The 25,123-nt window shown below is 40.9% G+C and overlaps 2 protein-coding genes across 2 annotated transcripts; both read left to right on the forward strand.

The window, feature by feature from the left end:
- The first annotated feature begins 10,239 nt into the window (after positions 1-10,239).
- On the forward strand, positions 10,240-15,782 carry alx3 (ALX homeobox 3). Its single transcript, XM_078253946.1, has 4 exons — positions 10,240-10,625; positions 14,511-14,785; positions 14,943-15,068; positions 15,274-15,782. The coding sequence occupies exons 1-4, from the start codon at positions 10,271-10,273 to the stop codon at positions 15,619-15,621; spliced, it is 1,104 nt and encodes a 367-aa protein (XP_078110072.1). The 5' UTR covers positions 10,240-10,270; the 3' UTR covers positions 15,622-15,782.
- Positions 15,783-19,126: 3,344 nt separating this feature from the next.
- On the forward strand, positions 19,127-21,868 carry rbm15 (RNA binding motif protein 15). Its single transcript, XM_078254870.1, has one exon. It carries the CDS (start codon positions 19,284-19,286, stop codon positions 21,828-21,830), a length of 2,547 nt encoding a protein of 848 aa, XP_078110996.1. The 5' UTR covers positions 19,127-19,283; the 3' UTR covers positions 21,831-21,868.
- The last annotated feature ends 3,255 nt before the right edge of the window (positions 21,869-25,123 follow it).

A 25,123-nucleotide genomic window follows, 5' to 3' on the forward strand; every position in this document is an offset into this window, starting at 1 on the left:
TAGCTCCAGACTGTGGATCTAAGTGGTATTACAGATTAATGTTTTAGCTGTCTGGCCTTGCGAGTAACTTCATTATTTAGTTCCAAAATACCAATTGAGCTCATGACATATATAAATACTTAAAATGAGTGCTATTTCCCTTTCAGTGCCACCCATGTACAGTCCACTGACCTCAGAGTTTTGTTGCACATTACACATACATCACATACTATCAAAATAGTGAAGAAATACAAATCTTCATCACATTATTTCTGTGTAAAGTTGCACAAAATGAGGTTTAGTGTGATATATATTTAGTCATGTATGCAGTTTTTCTGCTGTGTAAGTATGTGCATGTTTGTGTGCATGTCTCTATAAATATACAGTATATTTGTGCGTTGGAAAGAGGCAAGAGAGCAAGAGTGAGAGTGTCCCAACTCCTGCATATCCATCAGCCCTCTCCGTGGTGTTTGGTAATGGTATCCCCTGGTCGGAAGTGCAAATCCAGCTGCTGCAAAGTGGCCATAAATTAGATTTTCTGAAACTTGGTGCAGACGTAGTCTCCAGTGTGTCGTTTAGTAGAGCGCTCACACCCCACTTGCCAACTGCAGCTTTCATTATCATTACCTAAATCCTTTAAACTTCACTGATTGATTGTCACATAGGCTACCTCAAATTATCTCAGTTGTGCATCAGCTCTTTATCCTGCTGCAGGGCTTCTTCCCTTCAAGTCGCTAAAAGTTAGTTTCAGTTTAACTTGAACCTCCAGCAGTGCAATTTATCTCTTCTAAAAAGCAGAGACATGTTGAAAACATTACAACTCATGCTTTTGCTCTCTGAGCCTAGAGGTTAGTGTGATGTGCCTGCTGAAAGCTTTTCCAAATCACACAAAAATCAACTGAGTAAGTTCAGATTTTTGCAGCTGCTTTCTATTCCTCAATGTGCAGAGTAATTCCCAACAGTTTATTTTCTATCCAGCCACTTCAGCCCCCAAGGTCATTTGCTTTTTCTCTTTCTAAACAGGCAGAATTCTCACAAGTCCTTTCTTGATGGAACTCTACTCAGTCTGATTCGCTATGCTGGTCTGTTCTTCCCCAGCAGACTCGTGGCAGCCTCATTCAGATGTGTCAGAGTTCCTTTAATTTACAGACCTCATCTTTTGCCTGAGATCTACTGATAACAACACAGCAAGGCCAGTTTCAGCTGCATGTGGCCTTTTACACAGATTACAGATAATAGCTTAAAAGTCATTGTATTGATTCAAAAAGATGTTCTCTGTGCCTTTTATAACCTAGAGTTTAGAGACAGCACAAATAGTAAGGTAAAGTAATACCAGTTGTATGCAGTGGTGTAGTCTAATGTATTGTAGTGGGTATACTGTACTGTATATGTATGGGCCTATACATATGGGGGCGCGCATATCATAGTGGGGGGTCTGGGTGTCCTCCCCCAGGAAAACTTTCAGCGTCAAAGACTTCATTTCCTGCATTCTGACACACTTTTATGCACCAATTTACGGAGGAAATATCACTATTTAGCCTATGCAATGAAAAAAACTCAGATGACAATTCAAAATATATGAAAATTATAATGGAAAGTATGTTGTTACATGTCAATGCGCATTTTTAAGTGGGTATATGGAAATCCTGGAGTGGGTATACTGCGTATACCTGCGTATCACGTAGACTACACCACTGGTTGTATGGGCTCAAATGTCTGTGTATATAAATAGGCCTACTGTCATTGCAGCTATGTCCTGCACAATAAAAAGACATTTGAAAATGAAGGATGAGTCACAGCAGAGACAAAACATAGCCACCATGCTAGCTTCAGTGAGCTGTGGGTGAAGTGGTGCATTATGGCCAGTGTCTGGGTGGCTGTTTGGGGGGTCGTGCTCTGTGCCCAGGCCCTCGGGGCACCAGTAGCAGGATGGGCCCGAGCATCCGCTGAGAGGATGACCCCAGCTATCCCTGTGGACTTTGGCTTGTACAGCTGTATCTGATTGGACAGGAACAAAGAGCTGCGCTGCACCAAGGGGTGCATTCAGCAGATATAAGAACTGATCCTCTTAGACCAGAATCATATTCTCACTCACAGTTCATTATAGAGTAATCTGTATTTCTGAGAATGATGGGAAACATGGTTTAAGGAACATGCATTTAAATATGCAAAACATTTTATTTTGTTTCTGCAAGGCAAACATGATGGCTGTTAAAAGTATAGGGTAACTAATCTCGACCTTTTAGCAGCAATAGGCCTACTAATGTTAATGCACATTTTCTTTTCATTTTTTTTAATCTATCTATCTATCTATCTATCTATCTATCTATCTATCTATCTATCTATCTATCTATCTATCTATCTATCTATCTGTCTATCTATCTGTCTATCTATCTATCTATCTATCTATCTATCTATCTATCTATCTATCTATCTATCTATCTATAGAGCCTGTGTGTTATTTTTGGGTTATTACACGTTTTATTGGGCTTGTAGTCCAGGAGTATGCTTCATCTTTCACACCTTGACTCATCTGTAAAACCTATTAAATAGCATAGCAACAAATCCTTCTGACACCACTGATAGCAAAAGAAAAAATATGAACACGGTAAATTGGTTATCATTTTGCAACTGTCATCCCTTCCCTCAGCTGAACTAGCAAAAACAGACAGATTTATTGTGAGGCGCTCCGAAGAAAATCGTGTTGTTCTTCCGCGGAGTTTCATAAGTAATTGTCCAGAATATTATAGCTGACAGGTTTGTTCCAAAAAAATGTGAGAAATCTGGTAAGCTACCGGTGACCTCCTGTGCGTCAGGAGTTTTCTCATTTGATGCGCTGGAAACGGAGGCCACTGCCAAAGCCACAGGTCCTGTCTGGAGCCTCAGGATTACAAGTCTGTGCGTGCGTGCGTGTGTGTGTCAGTTGATGTCTGTCTGTCACAATTCCAGAGCTATCATACACACTGTCCCAAACATTAATGTAAAGGCTGCGATCTTTATAAGACAATTCATCATCAAGATCCCAGCAAAAGTCAATTTGAAAAAGGCTGATTTCCCCATCGAAGATCATCATTGAGGTTTTAAACGGTCCACTGTAAATGTATATTTAGGTTAACAGTTGTTAGCCTACTATAAAAAGAATGCCTATGCCTAGTCTATAATAGTCCGTAAATATAAAAAGTAATGTAAAAATAGATTAGCTAGGCCACTCCCTACATTTTGAAACAGGTTATTATATTTTTGCGTTGTGTAACGGCTTCAAGCTTTTTGTGAACACGGAGCATAAGAAAACAATCACTTTATTTTTACTCACTGCAGACAACAACTGAAGATTTCAAAGTGAATATTTTCTCTCAATTATTCGTCCTAAAATAATAAGCCAACAATAGTCTTTTTGAAAGCCATACCTCTGTGAAAATCAGAGTTTAGATAATGAATTTCTAAAGATTAGCCTAGATACAACATTTTAGCAATTATCCTTCGTGCGTCTTCTTGCTCTAATTCATTATTTCACAATAGAAAAATAGAAAACTGTGAGAAACTCGTTTCTTTCAATCAGTGAAAAACGATCTTAACTTATGGCGATGCATGTTATAATTAATTATAATGCTACTGTTATATAGGCCTATATATTCTGCTTTTGTTCACTATGATAGAGAGGATGAAAAAAGGTAAATAATGTTTGTTAAAGTATTAGTGGCCAAATTGATAACAAAGACAACTTTTCTGCTGAGTTTCTGCTAGCCTAGCCTACAGTTTAAACATCCGTTAATTAGTGTATTCCAGCTTAATAGACCAAATCTACACTCTCTATATTCGCTATTTAACCAGCATTTCCAATGTTATATTACATGGAACAGCAGGATTTTAGGTTATAACTTGAATGAGTGAAACCAATTTACTCTGGCTTAATCTTAAAGCTATTAAATTCTATTTAGATATAGCCTACTTAGGCCTCTCATAAATATAGCATATCCTAATAAATGTTACAACTAATTTGATTAATTAATTAGCCTATTTTTCCTGTGCTATTTATAATAGATTGTTATTTAAATGTAGGTCTATTTTTTCAGTAGCCCAGCCCACGTGTCCACTCTTTTTGACTGACAGCTGGACATCAGATTTTCTTCCAGCATGAACACAGGTGCTTCATGTCTTCCCATGGACACTTTACTGACCGGAAACCCCCAGTGTCTGCGGGACAGGAGGACCTTAGAAGGTTCCTGTCCTCTGGCTCTGGATAATTCAAATCCCATGATCTCCATGATGTTGGACAAGTTGTGTTGGAGGGTGTAATAAAAACAACAAAAACAGCATCAATACGATTAGCTATTAGGCCTAACGTTAGGCCACTTACCGCTAAGGTAATACAACAATTCACCCTGCGTTTAACTCGGCCTGGTTGCATTTTAAAGCAAATAAAACCAGTCACAAGTACTATGGTTACCTCAATTGGCCAATAATGTTCAAGGCAAAGTAATATAGCCGAGGCTAAAAAGAAATAGGCTGTGCTTCCACCTCAAAGAAATAGTCTTTATTGACCATTTCTAATCTATTTATCTTATTTGAACCTGCGTCAATAACGACGTTGATTCGCTGTTTTATAGGCTATTTAACCTGAATATTTACAGACCAGATGAGATAAAGTGGATTTTGATAGGTCTATAGCTATTCATTTGAGAAATAAAAAATTAGCCTACATTAAATATTAGACACATATATACGTACATGCCACATATGCTGACAGTTAGCAAAAGCAACGACCTTACTAGGCTATAGCCTATAAATTTGTTTTAAATAACGGAAATATTCTTTAGTCTATTCCGTTACGCATGCGTCACCGCCCAACAGGTTCTCGGTCCGCTATAAAACACATTTAGGCCTAGGGATTAGCCTATTTATTTTTATCTCTGGCGTGTGTCTGCTGTATCGGGGCTTTAGCTGATACTTCCAGAAGGTTTTGCTAAGGTGCATGTTTACGGATTCCTGGAGATTGTGAGTAAGGAGCGAAGCTGTAGCCTACCGGTCTGTCCTTCATTAAGAGCCAGTCCTGTTTATCACGACATCCTGAGCTTTCATAACCCGGTGTTCCTGCACACACACACACACACACACACACACACACACACACACACACACACACACACACACGCAGCATTTCTCTCTCTTAGCTACTGTGCCGAGCAAGCCTCCTTATTAAACTCACTAACCCATATAAAAGAGGTTAAGTGCTGATATTAAACTACTAAAATGTCAGAGCGTAAGATAGCACCTGTAGGGGGACCTCCCTCATGTAGGGGACCTCCTCATGTAGGGACCTCCTCATGTCCTGGGAATAATTTGACGAAGCTTAATTTTTTACACTTCTAAAGTCTTAGTTAGGCTATGTGAAAGAACAACACAAGAAATATATTATGCATTAAACACATTTGCAGATTTAAGTTTAAGAGATTTGTGAGATTAGAACGTTAGCCTATCTATAAACTATCATGAATTAAAAAATTTTTTTTATATATATATATATATATATATATATATTCATTGAACTATGCTATGAAGCAACAAAAATGCCATGATGATTTAAATATATGAATCTGAAAACCTTTCATGGACCCCCTGGCAGAGTGCCACTTTGAGAATCACTAGGCTATGGGTCCTTCAGCGTGTTGCTATGACAACCCCAGTCAAAGCAATGTTGTGGAGCAGTTGCTATATACATTATTTCTTCTTCTTTTTTGCATTAAGCTGCTTCTATACTTATGATGGAAACAGTAAATGTGCAACGTAAAATATCTGAGTGAACTGGCACTGCAGTCATCTGTTGTGAGCCCTTATGGTAGTTCTGTCTTGAAGTTCTCCCAATTTCCAAAACTACAGTAAGAAAACAACACAGCCTGTATTCCAGCAGAACAAAGACTGCAGCACTTGTCAATTTTAGTCTGTCTGCACTGTCAAACATCAAGGTCCTTTGGTTTGAAGATCACCACCAGTTGAGTTGTTTAATATGTCACAATCTTTCTAGTAGTGAAATTAATATAAACAGTTATCCTTTTCAATGTTTAATGCCCTGTCAGAGCATAGTGGGGAAAAATATTTTCATACAGTAAAATTCTAAGCAAAGCAATACCACCTATTGTGTGAAACGTTGGTCTTGCTTTCTGACAGATACGTACCTGGCTCATCTCGTGTGTGTTGTGGCTGTGGATCCTGACTTGCTGCTTACACTCGCTGGGCTCCAGTGTGCTCCATGACGCCTCATACGAGGTCAGACAGAGGACAGCAACCCCACTTCCCATTTCCCTTTCGAAACCTCAACCCCCATCGCGACAGCAGACCAGCTTAAACTTCCCAGAATGCACCTCTCCAGCCGGCCGACCCCGGGGTCGGCAGCTGTCAATCACATCCTCAGCTGGCCCAGCAGCTTCTGGACATAGACTGGAGGATGTGAGGGAGGCCTCTGAGAGGAGCCCTGCTGCATATGGGATCATCTCTGTGCATTCATGGCGACTAATTAAATTAGCTATCCTTCTCCTATTCTAATGCAAACCTCAGGTTGAATCGCCACCCTGTACGTGAGAGGAAAGGCCCCAGGCAATGATAGCCAGACAAAGACAGCCAGCTTATATGAAGTACAGAGTTTTACTTCATTCTTCAGGTCGATCTTAATAACTTCTCCATCTACATGCTGTTGGTGGATCACACAGATTGTCACTGGAAAAGGTCAGATCTTTGTTTACTTTCTACACACATGACAGACATTATTCACAATTATAACATAACCACATTATGATATAAACGTGGATTTTATGTAAAAAGAGAAGTGCCCGATCACTTACTTTGATCAAAGTTGTGTCTGCAAGTATGTGCCATAAGTTGTGTGTGTACGAGAGAGGATGTAAGTTGTAACAGGGCGTGACAAAGCCCTGCAGACTGACAGCCAGGTCGAGAGGATGTAGTGGAGGGAGGGATGGAAGTGGCTCTCTAGCCTCAGGGTAGCAGGGTGCTCAGTGAGAGTGCAGGGTCACCTTTATCCACACTGTCTGTGCCCAGAGTCGGGAGGCAGCTGGGGGAGACCTGGGACTCCCAACAGGCTGAACTGATTTCCTGTGCAGGGTCATGCCCAGGACAGACTTGGAGGACAAGGGTTTAGAACCATGGGGAGCAGTGAGTGGAGCTGGTCATGATATGGACAGCGAGTTGATTCTATTTTCTGCCATTTCCCTTCTAACCATTGCTTTGCCTGTGAGTGGCCAAAGTTAAAATGCACCGATCTCTGACTATGGTCACATAATGTGCTTATTTAATAAAGGACAATACTCTGTGAAAGTTGGACTTTTCAGTGCATGTATGAAGGGACCCCCCCCAAGTACATTAAACAAACCACAGCACACAGACATCCACACAGACTCATAGTAGGCTTTGATTCCTCAGCAAATAACATACCCATAATCCTCTACATCTTATGCTCTCTTGATGCAGTATTCATATAAACACTGTTACCTGCGGCGGCTCTGAGATCATAGCGCAGACGTTATTCCTCTTGCCCACATTTCTGGAATGCATTTACTCAGCTGGGTTCGTGTTCTGCTGCCTCGGGCTACAGAGGACATGCTTGTCACGAGATTTGAGAAACATATCCGTGTCCCCCGTGTGTACATCTTAAAAACGTATATTTCCCCTCTCACAGAATTATGAGGTTTTTAATGGTGGTGAGCCAGACAGTTTGACAAATGCTGGCAACTACACGTATGCAGACGTTAACGGGGATGAATACACTCAGAGTGTGGGAGGGTAAAAGGTGGCATTGTGGTTGTGATTAACATGACAGCGCTGCTTTTTTTAGCCTCTACGCTCTACTGACTTAAACATGTTAATCTAAGTCATGTTACACATAAATGTCATTAGGCCTTATATCTAAGGTCACTAATCATTTTAAACTTGAAGGAGCTCTTCCTTTCCAGGGAAGCAGCCATGTCTTTGCAATTTATGTCCAGATGAAGACAGGAATTTTCATTTTGTTGGCTATACTTTTATGAGTCTCTTAGTAAAGAGAAGAATGTAGTTTGAGAGTATTATCTGCACATTGGATTATGAATAAGTCTTTAGAAGTAAAACATGTTTTCTTGTTGGTTTATTAATGTATATATTTTTTTTTTTAAATCAGCTTTTTCTATTTGTCATTGAAATTCTGAATTTAGACTTTGTACAATAGTGATTGAAGCAAGAATTGGAGCTCACTTGGAGCCATCATTCACATGTCATCTTAACTCCATATTTCTTGTTGCACAGCCTTTTTTTCCTACACTTGGATCTGTAACGTGTACTGTGGACACTTTGATATTTCAGAGCTCAAAATGGATTCAAATGGGGTTTATGAGGCCTCTCGGCCCAAATGGACTTCATGTTTACACACTTGTCCATCAGCTGAGCAGCGTGTGGCCTCAGGTATTCAGAGAGATGGTGAGATGTCCCCAAAACCAACAATACCGTGTCTGAACCTGGTAAGTGCACCGTGTTTAGACGAGGTTTGTCTAGATCGGAGATAACATGTTAGAATCAAAAACCTTTTTATCTTACTGCTGAGTTCAACTCTTTCTGAAGATATTCAGGCAATTTTGAGCTGCATGGTTAAAATGAATACCACATTGTGTGCTCTGTTGGACAAAGCATTTTTTTCTGATTTTACTTAAGATGTTATTATTTTATATTGACTCTAGTTGTCAAGTAAAAATCCCACAAACATTTAAAAATTGGATTGCATAATTAAAAATGTATTTCACTGCAAGCAGGGGAATGTTATGACCTTCATTACTATTGTTTTGCTGTTTCCATGATTTTTGAAAGACAGTATATACTATTCAGTTAAACCACAGGAAGTCAGCACCATACTTTAAAGCTAAATGACAAGGAAACAGCGAAGTGAACTACTGTAAATTTCAGCAGACACATGAGTATTTTGTGTTTCATCACTGTAATAATGATAACCTTTATTTCGGCTTACCATTGTTTTTTTGGGGATGTTGCATTATCAAGATAATAATACTTTTGCTTAAATTAATAATTGTTAGAGTTCTAGTTTTAAATTAATATAATTTAGATAACGGCCTCTAAAATGTCTCTATAGCTCTATATCTATATAAGGATAAATACGGTTAAAGCCTATAACTGCCATATCGTTACTTCGTTTGATCAGTGCCGACGCATTTTGACGGTCTTTATCTGTTCAAAAACAAAGAGAGCGAAAATAATAGGCCAATATTAGTGAGTGGACAGTTAAATGAATGATCAATATATTTCCATATTTTGTTTATAATAATAAGTAGGCCTACCATATTTAGGCTAATGATGATTTTTACATATGGATTTGTGTAATTTATTATCCAAATTAGTTTGATCTTGCAGTCTTTGGAACTGATTTCCACATCTTGCATTAGTCTTTTTCTTTTCATTATTTACATGATTTTTTTTTTTAATGGTCAGAAATTTGTGTCACAACAGTGAATTTGGTAATTTGGTAACAGGTAGGCTATCGGTGTCTTCCCTTTTCTGGTTTAGCGGAAATAAACATGTTTATTGGCAGTAGAATAATGCAACGAAATCTTATGGAAAATAAAGATATGACCGATAGTAAATTGAATACTTAATTGTGCGTACAGAATTATTTCGAAAACGAAAAGGAAGAGAGTAAGCCTATAAATGACAGGAAAACATGTATGCCCACTCGTTACGCCCGACTGTGAAAAGTAAAAAAAGAAAGGACATACAATAAAGTCAAAATGTAATGAAGTATCTAGCATACATAAAATGTATAAATAAACAAATTAACAGACGTAATGGTCTTCAGTTTTTATTTGGTCTATTTGTTCGTTCATAAACTGTCGTGTGTGTCTGCCGTCTGCTTCTCCTGTCCTGCTTGATTTGGTGATTAGGCCCATAACAATATATGAAATAGGAATTAAATGGTTAATTGGAGGGACAGAAACCACACGTGATTGAATTTTTGGCGGATTATATCAGACTGCTGGATGCTGTAATAGACACACGCACGCACGCACGCACGCACACACACACACACACACACACACACACACACACACACACACACACACACACACACACATACTCCAATCCGGGTTTCACGGGTCTTTGTTTCTGATCTGTTAAATCCCACCCACTTGACATGAACACAGAAGAGGGAAAAAAAACTGTCTCACTCCGGCGTCCACACTATCAGCGCCCAGTCGCTGTTGTCTATAGCCTAGCCTACTACCTGCTGGACCAGTAAGATAAGATGGAGACGGAGAGTTGTTTGCCTTTCTCTTCGCAGACCAGCAGGAGGACGCCAGAAAGCTCACCGAGACTGGAGCACAACGGCTCCGGCTCCTTTCTCTCCTGCGATGAACTACAGAAACCCTCGCATCTTCCTCCTCTTCCTCCTCCTCACCGCCTCAGCCTGCGCGGGGATCTGTACGCCGCCGCCATGGGGAGGTTTGGTGATGCTGCGGTGGACTTTACGCACGGCCCTGCCTCGGCGAACCCGTCCGGCTCCCCGTCCAAACACAGCAAGTTCTTGGAGAGTATAAACCAGGATCAAAAGGGGACAGCGATAAGCGGCAAGCCGGCGTTTTATGAGAACAACTCGGAAGGTGAGTTAAAGAGAATGTATGTGTTAGAAAAAGAAAATACTTTTTTTTAAAAAAGAGCAACTAACTGGCCGACAAGTAAAAGTAGAAGCAACAGCAATATCTTTACAACTAGCCTACTAATAATAACGATCATCTTCGCTTGTTTGTCTGAACTATCTTTGTATGAAAAAAGCACAATTGCTTGACAATACTGGATTTTGATACGTGATATACTTCAGAGCCGTAACATTATTTTGAGTATTTCTTGCATATATATTAGCATTTTAAAAATTATATAATGTACAAGGTATGCGGGTGTAAAAAATAAATGGATGAATGGACTAATAAAATATAAGAATAATCTTTATTCTTTGCAATGCCTTGTTAAATTTAGTAAGACATTAAATGACACAGTGGATCAGTTTTTTTTGCAGCTTGCAGGCTTTGCAAATGTGTCATTTCAACTGAAAATTATACAAAAGTGTTGATTGATTTTTACTGGCTATGCAAATGAATGCATGGTTGTGATAAAAATGTCAACACGTTTTCTTTCTCTTGACAGTCCTTGATGTAAAGTGAGAGAGGTTAAAGGTCAGCCTGGCTAGCAGCAAATTGGGTGTGTCAAGCTACTAGTCAGCCATCAGCTTTTTCAGGCCAACATTCATTTTAATATTTCTGTATTTTAGTCCTTGCATTCTCTTTTCAAACTGCTTCTTATTCTATTCATGTGCACATTTTTGTAATGTGAAACATCAGAATTGACTTTTGCATGCAGGCATGTGCTCAAAGGCTGTCAGACTTATTAGCCTGTAAATGTCCATCTTGGGAAGAAAAGTAACAACTGTTGAACCAGAGCCTGAAGAAATGACGTGGTCTTTCACTTATTTATTGGTGTTGATGATCCTGCAAAGCAACAGAGGATATGAGCGCAGATAAGGTCTTTGTGATATCTGTGTCCAGAATAATATACAACTGTTTGATTTATGTTACAGCCAAAGACAGCCAAAAGGCTTTTTTTCACAATTAGTTATGATAATGATATGAGCTGTCCTGTTTGAAAGTGGACTTTTATTACTTTTCTTATAAATTGGGTTTAAATAAGAAAAGGCATGTATAGTTTCCCCATTCTTCTGTCACACACACACGCGCGCGCACACACACACACACACACACACACACACACACACACACACACACACACACACACACACACACACATACGCATGCTTGTGCACTGACAATTGATGATCAGAGTTTAATTTATTTTATAAAATGCTGGGTATATAACTGTAAGTGCAGGGCTTTGCATGTATGCATGTAGAATAAATACCGTGTGTGTGTGTGTGTGTGTGTGTGTGTGTGTGTGTGTGTGTGTGTGTGTGTGTGTGTGTGTGTGTGTGTGTGTATGTGTGTGTTTCCCCATACTACTCTTCATTTGTGTGTTTTTGAGTTTGGGTCTGTTCACCTCAAAGGCAGAGATGGCTTCCTGTTTTGTCTACAGTGGGAGGAAAGTTTATTGATGGTGGGACAGGCCAACACATTCAAAACCCTTCAACCATCTTCACACTTTGAAGTTTTAATTTAGTTTGCAATATTGTTGTCTTGCAATTGTAATACAGAATCAGCAAAACTATATTAATGGGTAAGTTTATTTTTTCTGAAATTGTTTCACAATAAATTAATTGATTTTTATAAAAAAAAATTACATTTTTCTAACAAAAGGGCTGAAAGGTTTCTCACTATTTAGTTTTTCGCTTGAATATCTTTTATTAAGATGTTTCATATGCTATATTGCTAAATTCTGGTTTACATGTACAAAGTTTTTCCAGTCGGAAATCTGTTTTCTCTCTTCATCTGAATGGCATATCTGCATATATAAATGTATCCACAGGCACAATACATTTCTTACCTTATTCATACTTTCTGAAATAAAAATATGATACACACACAAATACACCTAAAATACTCACATACTATTTAAATCCTTTTTTGAACTCAGCAGCATCAATGCAAGTTCAAACCTTAATCCTTTGTTAGAGGCTGAGATTGCTTCATTTTTAATTTTCTTAATTTTGATTATCTACTATGATAACTATAGCAGCATAATTTAAAACCAGTGAATATTATATAGTGAATATATCCATTAAAGAAACAGAATGAAACATGTTTTAAAGACTGAAGTACCATTTTGCACAAATTGAAAAGCTGAATGTATAGAGCAAGAGGCCTGGAAAATAAGCTGTTTAAATTTCTATCTCGACTATTTCAGTATATTAGAATTGATCCCAGTACTCACAGCATGATATTCCTACCTAAACATTTGGAGTGTATCCTCTATTTGCCTTTTCTGGAGGCAGAGCGGATGTGGGTGTTTGACATGCTAAAAGCTATACAATGTCCTGCGGCCACAATTTGAAATCTTAACGGGGAACATTTTCAGCATGAACTGTGGTGGGAGGTGGGATCTAATGGGCATGGGGAAATTAATGTTGCATTGAAAAGTGCTCTCTGTCGGGCTGCATATTGAATTGGAAAATTGCAAAGTAATGTCTCCGCTGCCCCCAGTGAGTGAGTGCCTGCAGATAGATGGAGAGGGATTTTGTTTTGGAGCTCAGGGTTAAACATAATGAACATGGACAACAAAATCCAAACACTGCAGGAGGGAACAGCCCTTTCCATGGCCTGTTAACAGGAAGGGAAATAATGTTTTCAGATTTCCCCTCACTGCTGAATGTAATGGGTAGAATGTATTCACACAATCATGTGCTTTATCAGATATACATTTGTCAGATAATCCAGTGATGTATCCTAGATTTCTTACCCTAATGTGAATATTTTGACGTGGAAATTGCAATACATTTCATATAAAATAAATTGATATGTCCGTTAGGAATGTGAACCTAAACATTCATTTTCTATACTTCCAAATGTGACAAATCAAATCTTGTTTTTTGCTTATTGCCTTGTGGGTTTGATTCAAACCAACTTAAAGAGTTCACTATGGGTTGTCTGAGCTAATCAAATGAAATCACTGTTTGACTGAATTAGTGTTGTGTGTTTTTCTCTGCGTCACAGTTCGGCCTCTTATGGTGGATTGAGTTTGGAATTAAAATTGAGAAGCATAAAAAACACGAAAGAGATTAATGGATTTTCAGACAAAATGATTGATGTTTGACCCTGTTTTAATTTGATTTTGTAACATTATGTAGAATTATACAGTCTTAAACTAAAACTTTTTCTCTGGCAGTGGAAATGGTTGTGGTTGATCATTCAGTTGTTTGCACTGGTGCCTCACATGCAAAGAGATTTGATTGATTTGATGCCAGCACTGGCCTTATCTGTACAAAAGATGTGCGTGTCTCATTCTCATATTAGTAGGGGTAAGTTAGCTATAGGTATCAATGGTTATCTGTGTTACCCTGTAAATGGCTGCTGATTTGTTGGTGATTTTTCTCGGGGTACTACCCAATTTTTCTGCAACCCTACAAAACCGTAATTTAAAAAACAAATTGTATTTAACCTTTATTTAACCACGACAGCTTCATTGACATAGAAATACATTTTTCATTAAAATATAATTTTTTAAGTGTCCTGGCCAAGATGGGCAGCAGCAACAATGGGTTCCAGACGATGTAAAACAGATTACCCAAGTATTTGACAGACTTAAACAATGCTAAAATCTTAATCAGAACTTGATGATGGCAAAATCTTAATAAAAAATCAACCCCCTAAAAATCATACCCTAACAATAACCAAAAATGGTACCTTAAAAACAACCTAACAGCAGTATAAATACATCAAATAGAATATTTATTCTGATGAATTGACAATATAAGAATTTGCATATTCATTTATATTTATTTTGAAATGTATAAAACAGTCTACCTTTTTCTTGTTGCCCTCCAGTCAGAGAGAAAGGAGCTCCAAAGACCATGGGCTATCCTGGCATCGTCACAGACTGTTGTGGCAAGCTGAAAGAGCCAGGCGGTGGTTTACAAGGGGATTCTATCGCCGACTCCATTGACTTATCGGGCAAGAACAAGAAGCGGCGCAATCGCACCACTTTCAGCACTTTTCAGCTGGAGGAGCTGGAGAAAGTGTTTCAGAAGACACACTACCCTGACGTGTATGCCCGGGAGCAGCTGGCCCTGAGGACCGAGCTCACCGAGGCTCGGGTTCAGGTGTGTGTTAGGGCAAACAGGGCAACCACCTTATATATTTCTACACCTTTTTGTTTTATAGCTATAAACCGAAGAGAGTGTATTAATGGAACGAGACCTGTTGTCTTCTGAAATGTTCCTGTTGTACTTTTTTTAAAATTATTTTTGTATTATGAAGGTTTGGTTCCAGAATCGTAGAGCCAAGTGGAGGAAACGGGAACGCTATGGGAAGATCCAGGAAGTCCGCAACCACTTTGCTGCTACATATGATATCTCTCTTCTCCCTCGCCATGATACATACCAGGTACCACCGCAGTTTTCACATGACATACATGCTCTAGTGGAAGCAATACAAATAATTGATCCTGCTGACAGAATTTGCTTTCTTTTCAAGCTCAATCTGACCTATATTGTATCTGGATTTGGTGTTCATAGGAAAGTATGAAGTGTTTCCATGTTTATTCCATCAACTTCTAAATGTGTCCTATTCTAAATCTCTCTCCGTCCAGATGCAGGGCAACCTGTGGCCCGGGGCGGCTTCAGGAGGAGGCAGTGGTTCAGGAGCTGGCTGTGTCCTAGGAGCGGACTCCATTCCCTCGTCCTGCATGAGTCCATACCCTCACCCCCACAGCAATCTACAGGGCTTCATGGGCATGCCCGCATCCCCCAGCCATCCCCATCACCACCACCCGCCTCATCATCCGGGCATCAACGGCCTCTATTCACTCCACAGCTTCCCAGGAGGCCTTGGGCCCCCTTCCATTGAGGGGCCCGAGACCGACTACAAGCCGACGGGCCTTGTGGCGCTGCGGATGAAAGCCAAAGAGCCAGGCAGCATCCTCTCCTGGCCTACATGACCACAACAGTGCCAGCTCCCCATTATGCACTGACTGAGCCAAAGCATATTACATTCCTGACTCATAGACAGTCCCTGATGTACACACCCACCTCAGCATATGACTAAAAAAAATCCTCTTAACATTTATATAAGCCAACTTGGAGACTTTTCACAATTCAGAAGATCTTGGAATATGAATTTCATGAATGAGGGCAACTTGAGCCTCTAGCATGAAAACCCAGTGTATTCATAGGAACTTTATTGTTTCAAGTTTTAGTTTGATATCACAATGCTGAGACCAAAGAGGAAAAATTATTTAAGCATGTAAAAATTGTAATTATCATATTAATCATTGTTTTGTTTTTTTTGTCTGTTGTGCTTTATAGTGTGACCAGTAATAAAGGCCTCCATCTAAATCTTCTGTCTTATTCAGCAGGGAACTATTTTTTGGGAAAATGGGGGAAAAAACAATATCAGACGGAATTATTTTAGGCTTGACATTACTCTTTTAAAAAACAATAGCCAAGAGAGCTAACCAGTATGTGTAACATATTTAACTAGGAATGTGGTTGTGAAGCAAAAATGCTTCACAGGCTTTGGTTTCCATAAACACAAAAATGTCTGCTGTGCGGGAAGTGAGCTTCTTTGTATTCAGGAAGTGCATAGGGAGACCGTATGTGTGCAGCATACTTGGCCTCACTTCAAGAGGCCTTCAGCACCTCATGTATCAGGAGCGAGTGGCAGGTTCATTAATGAAAAGCTAACTGAGCGACCACACTCTACTATTGATGATAAAGTAGAGCCTCCCACAGAAGGATGGCTTCACAATGAGGCATTTTTCATTCACATCTGGCATCAGTGGTAAAGCCGACCATCTGAGTAATGACTTACAGTTTAATAGAAGAAATTGGGGTTACCATGGCCCAGATCGTGTTTTGTTTGGTAATATTAATCTGCTTTTATTTATAATTACTTATGTATTCATGTGTTGTCTTTAAAGAAGATTACATGCATATCTTTCTGTGGCATACTTGGTTTCACATGTATTCTGAATGCATTCCCAGTAATTTTTCCTTGTTGTACTTTACCCCAAACAATGTACTTTATTGTCAAGGAAACACTGACTTGCATGGTGCCATCCCATCTGGTGTAAATTACTAAACACATACATACATATTCATGTCAGATGTTCCAACATTTCAATCTGTGAAAGATTGAGAATGCAACTTCAATTGTGAAAAAAGAAAGTTTCACTGGTGGACAAAGCCATTCCAAGCTCATCTTACTCCCCAGAAATGTACATGCCTTAACGGGTGAATATATTGTTTCTCCTTTTCCCTTTGCTTGCTTCACCATGACAGCCATGGAGGACAGCCGCTGCCATTCCTACAGTCTGTGCCGGGGTTTTGTGTGAGCCACTAACATGTGGTTCCAATAGAAGAATGCACAAACCCATCAGAAACACTTTCCACACCCACAGCTTCAAATTCCAGCCAGGCCCTGGGAGACGGCAGCCCTTACTGCAGTTACATAGTCCCCCTGATTAAATCCCAGATTAAGTGGAGAAGATAAGGAGACCTGTCAGTTGGGATAAGGGATTGAGGAGATGGCCATCTTTAGGAAAGCTGAAGAAATAGCAGATGGTGGATCAGTGCTCAATTTTGATATTTATATATTTAGATAGGGAGCAGTCAAATCTATCTGTCCATAAACAAAAGAGGAACTCAGTGTCTTAGTGAATCTTATGTTAACTATTGAACAGAACAGTTGTAATAGAATAGCCAAAAATAATATAAATGCAGTGTGGTTTATTCTACTTAAAAAAACAGGACCACATCTAATTGTCTCATCTTACAATAGGCGGTCACAAGTTTTGATTCAGTTGTCAATAAAGTCACAGTGGTGTGGCAAAAGCTTTGATCTGTATCGCTCAATATATCAGGCTGCCTTATTTCTCAGAAATGAAATGAAAAATGTTGCGTTAAGAGTGCACAATGCTGGGGGCAGTTATTAACTAAGCATCACTCTGTGTGTAAGGGTCATTGGGTGAAAACTGTCACTGAGTCTGGAAATTACTATACCCTTGGCCTCATTAATGGACAACAAAATATGATTTAATGCTCATTAAAATCCCTTCAGCTGCCTGCTGGCCACTGTTCTGAGCTTTGATCTCAACAAGATTTATTTTGGCCTTGAAGTGCAGCTATTGTGACACAACAGATCCTTGTATTTGAAGTATAAACAGCATTAACATGTCCCACTTAAGCTAAACAATGTGGTAGCACAGCCAACCACTCAGTGACCATCTCAGTGACACAGTCAAACAATGGAGAGAGGCAAGTTTAACATAGTCTGTCATAAAATATTTGGCTGCTTCCAGACATTAATCATAACAACTTCATCTAGCAGTTCATCAGGAAAAAAACTGAGTTTTCACACTGAGTTGACTATTTGCATTTAATTGTAGTTAGTGTGCACAAAAATATTTTTACACAAATACAGAAGTGCAAAAAGCGGTTGATAGAAATAGTGACCTCAGCTAAGTGTTATTTTGTATTAGAATGATTCAAACAAATGGCGGACTCGAAAATGGGAGGTACATAACTCCAAGGACAAGGAAAAGCCAAATAACAGTTGTGTTTTAATTTTGCTTTCAATTTATGCCTCCAAAAAGGAAACTCTATCTTGTAGGCTATCTAAAAGTATCCAAAGTGTTCAGAAGTAACCTAATAAAAGGCCTTAAATATATCCAATTAACCGACAATACTGGGCTAATTAATTACTACTTGTTAACTTAAAAAGCTGTTTATTACATTTGTCATCTTTACAAAAGTTCTACAATTATGACTGGAGCTTGGCAACATTATACTTATGGGAATATGCAATACAACTTGTTGATCAGCAGCTTGCTTTGTCCACATACCCACAGAGAAGGGCCATGAGCCTATCCAAGGTCATTTTTCAGGATTAGTCAAGGGTTCATGTGCTACTGTACCTTTCGAGCCTCCGTTCAAATACTGCCACCTTGTGGTAGGCCCATTAGGTCTATTAGGATGTTCCATATTCGTGTTATCTCCTCCTGTGAAATTATTGATTCAATTTTATTGTCACAAAACTTGAACATTTCATTATGCTATGTGGTGGGTGTACTGTGAGCTGTCCATATGCAATTTGACTGGGGGTGGACAAAGAGACAAGAGGACACATTCACATAGCCCTGCATTAAATTGTAAATCTCTAAAGAGGGTAAATGCTACCTTTTGGGCGTATAATGTAGCCTATTGTGAGACTGGAGTCATATGGTTTTGACCGATAAAAGGCCACAGAATGTGTGGGTGTTTTGTGTTGAATCACACTAGGCCTATGCCTACTGCTCCAGTTTTTATGTCCACCGCTTTCATTTCGTTACAAAACGTGAAAAGCGCATGTAATAAAAATGTACATTTAAATGTCTTAGTGGATGATTGACATGTACTTTAAAGTTTTACACCCACTTTTTCAACCAATCAGGTCGAAGAGGCGGGCCTTCACAGTAATCTTTACAAAATGGCGACTGTTGTTGTTTTGCCGCAGGGTCAGTGAATAAATCCGTTTTTCATTTCAATAATTTCCTGCACTAATTTGCAGAAACAACAACAAAAAAGCCCAGGCGTCTCGAGGGTCGGCTCCGTGTGGACTGAGATGAAAGGTAAAGAGCGGTCGCCGATTAAAAAACGCTCTCGGGCCTTGGACGATATACGAGACAGGGGAGGATGCCATCCGACCAGCAAGAAAATGGGGGCTCTCTCTGTTTCCAGTGGGAGTAATAATGGAAATAGCTCGACCAAAGGCGACGGCGGCTCGACGAGAAGGAGTCTGCTCGGTGAAAAAAGAGATTTCGACGGTCATAGTCGGACTGGAAATAATCACAGTTGTCAGTCTGCTGCCGCTAGCTCACTCGGTAAAAACCACAACCTGAGCTTGACGCTGGATTTAGCTTCACCGAGGACGACTTCACGGGGGGAGCAGCGGGTGCAGCCGCCCAGCACCGAGAGTGAGTACAAAACCCTCAAAATAAGCGACCTCGGCACCCAGCTGAGCGACGAAGACATAGAGGATGGACTCTTTCATGAATTTAAAAAATTTGGAGATGTGAGCGTTAAGATAAGCCGTAGCAACGACGAGCGGATAGCGTTTGTGAATTTCAGGAAGCCGGAGGACGCCAGAGCTGCTAAGCACGCCAGGGGACGGTTAGTGCTGTACGACCGCCCGCTGAAAATTGAGGCAGTGTACATTAACAGGAGGAGAAGCCGCTCCCCTGTGGAGAGAGACTTGTATGGTGCAGCTCAAAGCCATAGGCATTTGCAAAGACCCCTCTCGCCCACTGGGCTTGGATACAGAGACTACAGGCTGCAGCAACTGGCCTTAGGTCGGCTCCCCCCTCCCCCGCCACCCCCTTTGCCCAGAGAACTGGAGCGGGACAGGGAGTTTGCCCTGTTTGAAGCCAGGGCACGCCCAGCTTTCATTGCTGAGCGAGCAGCTTTTCGTGAGGAGGATTTTATATCTCCAGAAGATGACCAAAGAGCCAATAGGACGTTGTTTTTAGGCAATCTGGACATAACTGTGACAGAAGCAGACCTGAGGAGAGCTTTTGACAGGTTTGGGGTCATAACAGAAGTGGACATTAAAAGACCCACACGGGGACAGACCAGCACATATGGATTTCTGAAATTCGAGAATCTTGACATGGCTCACCGTGCAAAGCTTAGTATGTCTGGCAAAATAGTAGGCCACAACGCCATAAAGATAGGCTATGGTAAAGCAACTCCCAGCACACGCCTGTGGGTGGGTGGACTTGGACCCTGGGTTCCTGTGGCTGCCCTGGCAAGAGAGTTTGATCGCTTTGGCACTATAAGGAGCATTGACTACAGAAAAGGGGATACTTGGGCCTACATTCAGTATGAAAGTTTGGACGCTGCACAAGCAGCATGCACACACATGAGGGGCTTCCCACTGGGAGGACCAGAGAGAAGACTTAGAGTGGACTTTGCTGACAATGAGCATCGTTACCAGCAGCAGTTCCTGCAGCCTCTCCCAATACCACCGTTTGATATGGTGGCTGAGTCATTTGTCCACCGTGCCACACCTGAACCCCTGAGGGTCAGGGAACGGACTCCACCGTCGCTTCACTTCAGGGAGAGAGAGCTGTTTCCTGGAACTGAGTGGCCCAACCCAGCTATTCGTGATCGGGTACGTGCCTCACCCTTTGAGCCTCTGGAGCACTTGGAACGTGAGCGGCGGGCACAAGAGCCCTGGTCTCTGGAACGAGAGCTGCAGGGACGAGAACCTGCACGCAAGCGGCGTGTAATGGAGGACGGACGACATATAGACCACTCCCCTGACAGCACTGAGAGGACAGTAAGGCGTAGACGTGCTTCTCCAGATGGCAGTCCTGGAGGTAGCAGCAGAGATGGAGGGCGCTTCAGTGACTCAGAGCGCCCTCTGCGAGGCGAGAGGCCGTCCCCTGCACAAGAACGTCACAGCAGCCTGGAAAAAGGTGGGGCTGAACGAAGACTCAAAAGCCAGAGTCTCTCTGACAAGGGACCTACAAGCAGTGGCATTTCAGCAGTTGGAGAGCGTAAGCGCAAAGCAGGCGATGGTGGGAAGGGGCCAGCCAAGAGAGAACGTTCTGAGAGCAGTTTCAAGGGAGGCCAGCTGTCCAAACCAGATGGCACCAAACTCAGTTTGGCCTGGCATGGTATGCTGCTGCTTAAGAACAGCAACTTCCCAGCCAACATGCACCTGCTGGAGGGCGATCACAGCGTAGCCAGCGACCTGCTTGTTGAGGGCACAACAGGGAGGCAGGTGAGTGAGCTAAAGATCACCCAGCGTCTCCGTCTGGACCAGCCCAAGCTTGACGAGGTATCCCGGCGTATCAAGGTGGCGGGTCCCGGTGGCTACGCCATCCTGCTGGCAGTTCCTGGGACTACAGAGGATTCATCTTCATCTGACCCTGCAGCCTCAACTCAGCGGCCGCTTCGCAACCTGGTGTCCTACCTCAACCAAAAACAAGCAGCTGGAGTCATCAGCCTGCCTGTGGGAGGGAGCCGAGATAAAGACAACACAGGAGTTCTTCATGCTTTCCCTCCCTGTGATTTCTCCCAGCAGTTCCTGGATTCCTCTGCCAAAGCTCTGGCTAAAAGTGAAGAGGACTATCTGGTCATGATTGTGGTTCGTGGAGCATCTTAAAAAAAAATCAGAACACTAAGTTCAAATGGTGTAAAAAATCTGCTGTATGTCACTAACTATTGCATGCTGTGTGTTCTGCATCATGGGGTACACTAGTATGGTTCTTGAGTGTTTGTATGTTGCCATGTAATCCACTAAAAGGACAGACCCTCCTACATAACTAAAAGGATGTGTGTTTTTGAAATTATTTTTTAAAGCGTGTATGAATTGCTCACAATCATAAACCTGCAGTAATTCAGTCAGAATACAGTAAAACAGTAAAATATGAGGAGCATTCGGTGAATAAATTTTAAGTTTTATTTAAGAAGAGAAGTCATAAAGAAAAATGTTGTGTTTAAAATTTTAGCTCTCAAACAGTACTACAAGAAAAGCACTAGAGTATTTAGAAATGCATTGAGTAGATACAATAACACCTCCTTTACAATTAAACCGCAAACAATGGCCTCACAAGCCACACCTCCCTGACAATGTTAACAAAAGCTAACAAATTACAAGCTTAACAAAGGTCATGTTTGTGTCCTGGCTATTATACTGTATTGCCTTAGATTGTATAGGTGTTATTGTGTCTACCACCTATGCTGGCATTGACATGAGAATCTGAACCCTATAATCTACTATAAACAGTTTTTGATGGATGGAGACAAAGATGAGCATGACATTTTTGAATTGAAGGTTTTCAGTACGGGTGTAGTTAATGATTTGGTTCTGCAGTTACAAAGCTAATCAAGAGTAGGAACATTTGAAAGGTCAATGCACGTCACACAACTCTTCTCCAGTACACCACACTTTATTCACCAGCTGTTTTCGGTTATCTGGCCTTCATCCTGATGACAACATGAAAGCTTATTCAGTTTGGTGAACGAGTGTGGCGTACTGAAGAAAAGATACGCACTGTTTTTTAGTTTTGATGGACTGGACTCACACTGGCCCGGCTGTGTGTGCTCTTAAAGTTGGAAAACATTTTTAAGATCATTAGTTAAAGCGTCTCTAGATAAAGCTTGTTTATGTTGTGAATTCTGTTTGAAAATGATGTTCAGGTTCATGGTTTGGATTTGAGAGTATCTTTTGTTAATGTGTTCCGCAATATTAGAACACCAAATTGCAAGATAGATGGTGCATGTCCACTGGTAAAACTAAACTGTAATGTCAACTCTATGTGGAATGCTAAATACTAACAGATGTGAGATTTGTTTTGCCCAAGGAGCAGCCCATAACACAATGCGCATAGTAAAGTAAATGCTAACATGTTTTTCATATTTTTACTTCATATTTTATGCATCCCTACCTTAGAAATGGTTGTGTAATGTGATCTATGAAAAACTACAGTAGTAATGGATAAAAAAGCTTAGAGAGTTTTGTGTTGTTTCATTTATTGCTCTGAAACCAGTAGGACCTCCAAGAATAATAATAATCAGTATCAGTGAAATGTTGGTACAAAGTAACAAAAACCTGCTATTTGTTCAGTAAGTAGGTCTGTGTAAGTTTAAAGTTTTAGAAATACTTTTAACAATTCATGTTTGAATTTAAAGTTTAGAGGTATACATTTGACAATATTTTACTCATGCCTGCCAACATGTTCCCAAGGCCTACTTACCGTATTTTGTTTTGCCATTGTATGTTTGTCATGCAATAGTAATCCACCCTGAATTATTATTTGCTGAGTTTGGTTTAAAATGTATTGAAAAAAATGAATACGTCAGAAAAATGTTATGTGTGAACGTCGAACCCACTTCAGCGTTGGACTCATGAGGAGACGAGTGCAGAGCTGAAAGCCTCTGCAGAGATGTTTGTGAGTCCTCACTAATGAGGCAACTTTTAAGTTGTGTATCCCATCTGCACCTGTGATGACTTCTGTTTAAAATGGAAAATTGAGCAATGTACACTTTGATGTCATGGGAAAGGAAAATCCATAGAGCCCATGCGAAGCTGTTCACATACCTGCAAGTGCGTTTGGGCACTTAATGTGACCGATTATCAATAAATTGTTCATTTTAAGGGAAACATGTTTCTTCGATGGAAGTGAATTGAAGAAACACGCTGCCATACCTTATTGTGTTTCGAAGGAGTTGTCACTTGAAATTTTGTTTCTGCACACGAAAAGGGAGACAATTTGCAGTTTGTTTAGCAGCAGTGAAGAGAGACCCCCGTATCGTGTGAGGATCGCTGTTTGCTTACAGGCCTGTTCTGAGCTCCTAAGTTGGCCATCATAATTTACTCCCCCATGATCCCTCGTTATACCCTCAACGTTTCCTGTTGGCATGTGAACACCTGATCAGGATCAAGGAGCCTCCGCTGCCTCTTCTTTACAGCCAGTTGCAGTGTGAAACTGCAACTGGCAGATGCAGCGGTGCAGTTCGGGAGTCGAGGGCGGGAGCAAACAGCAGCACGTGCCAGTATCCTGTTGTCTTCCCTGCTCATTACTCTAAAGGTTTTCATGTGCATTGTTCCTGGTTCTGAGTAGGAGCTGAGGAAATCCCATCACCGGCCGTCACACACTCCACTCGGGAGATTGTGGGTGACACCGCTCTGAAATTTCCATAGCATCTACAGTTCAAGCTGTCTCACTGCAGAGGCCAAGCTGAACCACTGGGCTGATTTGTCTTTATTATACTTGCCCAGTTATGATTTGATTTGACTTAATGTTTGGCTCAGGGAAGAGGATTGGCCCTAACCTCAGCTAGGAATATTGTTTACCTCCGTCTTTGTGTTCTCCTCTGATTGAACCCTCTCCGAGGAGAAGAGTGAAGACTTGTGTTTGCTGTGCTGAAGCTGTATTCCATCGTCATCCGAGTTCTGCTGCAGCATGGAAATGAAACACGAACAGGCTAAATTGTTTACCCTTTTTTGACACCGCTGGAAGGAATCCACACTGCGGACCCCACATCCTCCCCCAAATTCTTCTAGGAGACCTGTTTATTTTGCCAATGCCCTTTTTATGAGTTTAAGGCCACTTTACACAGGAAAGAAAGTTTTCCATTTCCTCCTACCATCCAGTTTAGTCATAGTTGTGAGAAAACAAATGCTGTGTTCTGTGCTGAGAAGGAACCCTTACTTCACTAGAGAAACATTGCCATCTTGAGGACCATGGAGCTCCTGCTCTCCTCTCAGAGTCTACCTGACAAATCACACTCATGCACACCAGACACCCAGGACAGAGCTGGTATCACTGTACGACTGCTGTATAAAAACGACATGAGGGTGAGTAAGGAGAAAAGGTGCTGCCTGCCAGGTCTGTATCGGTGGCTTAGGCAGCAGTGGTAAGTATAAAGTGTCAACACCACGTTTTACAGAAT

Source organism: Sander vitreus, chromosome 7 (genome assembly GCF_031162955.1).
Source record: "Sander vitreus isolate 19-12246 chromosome 7, sanVit1, whole genome shotgun sequence".
In the NCBI taxonomy this organism is placed as follows: domain Eukaryota; kingdom Metazoa; phylum Chordata; class Actinopteri; order Perciformes; family Percidae; genus Sander; species Sander vitreus.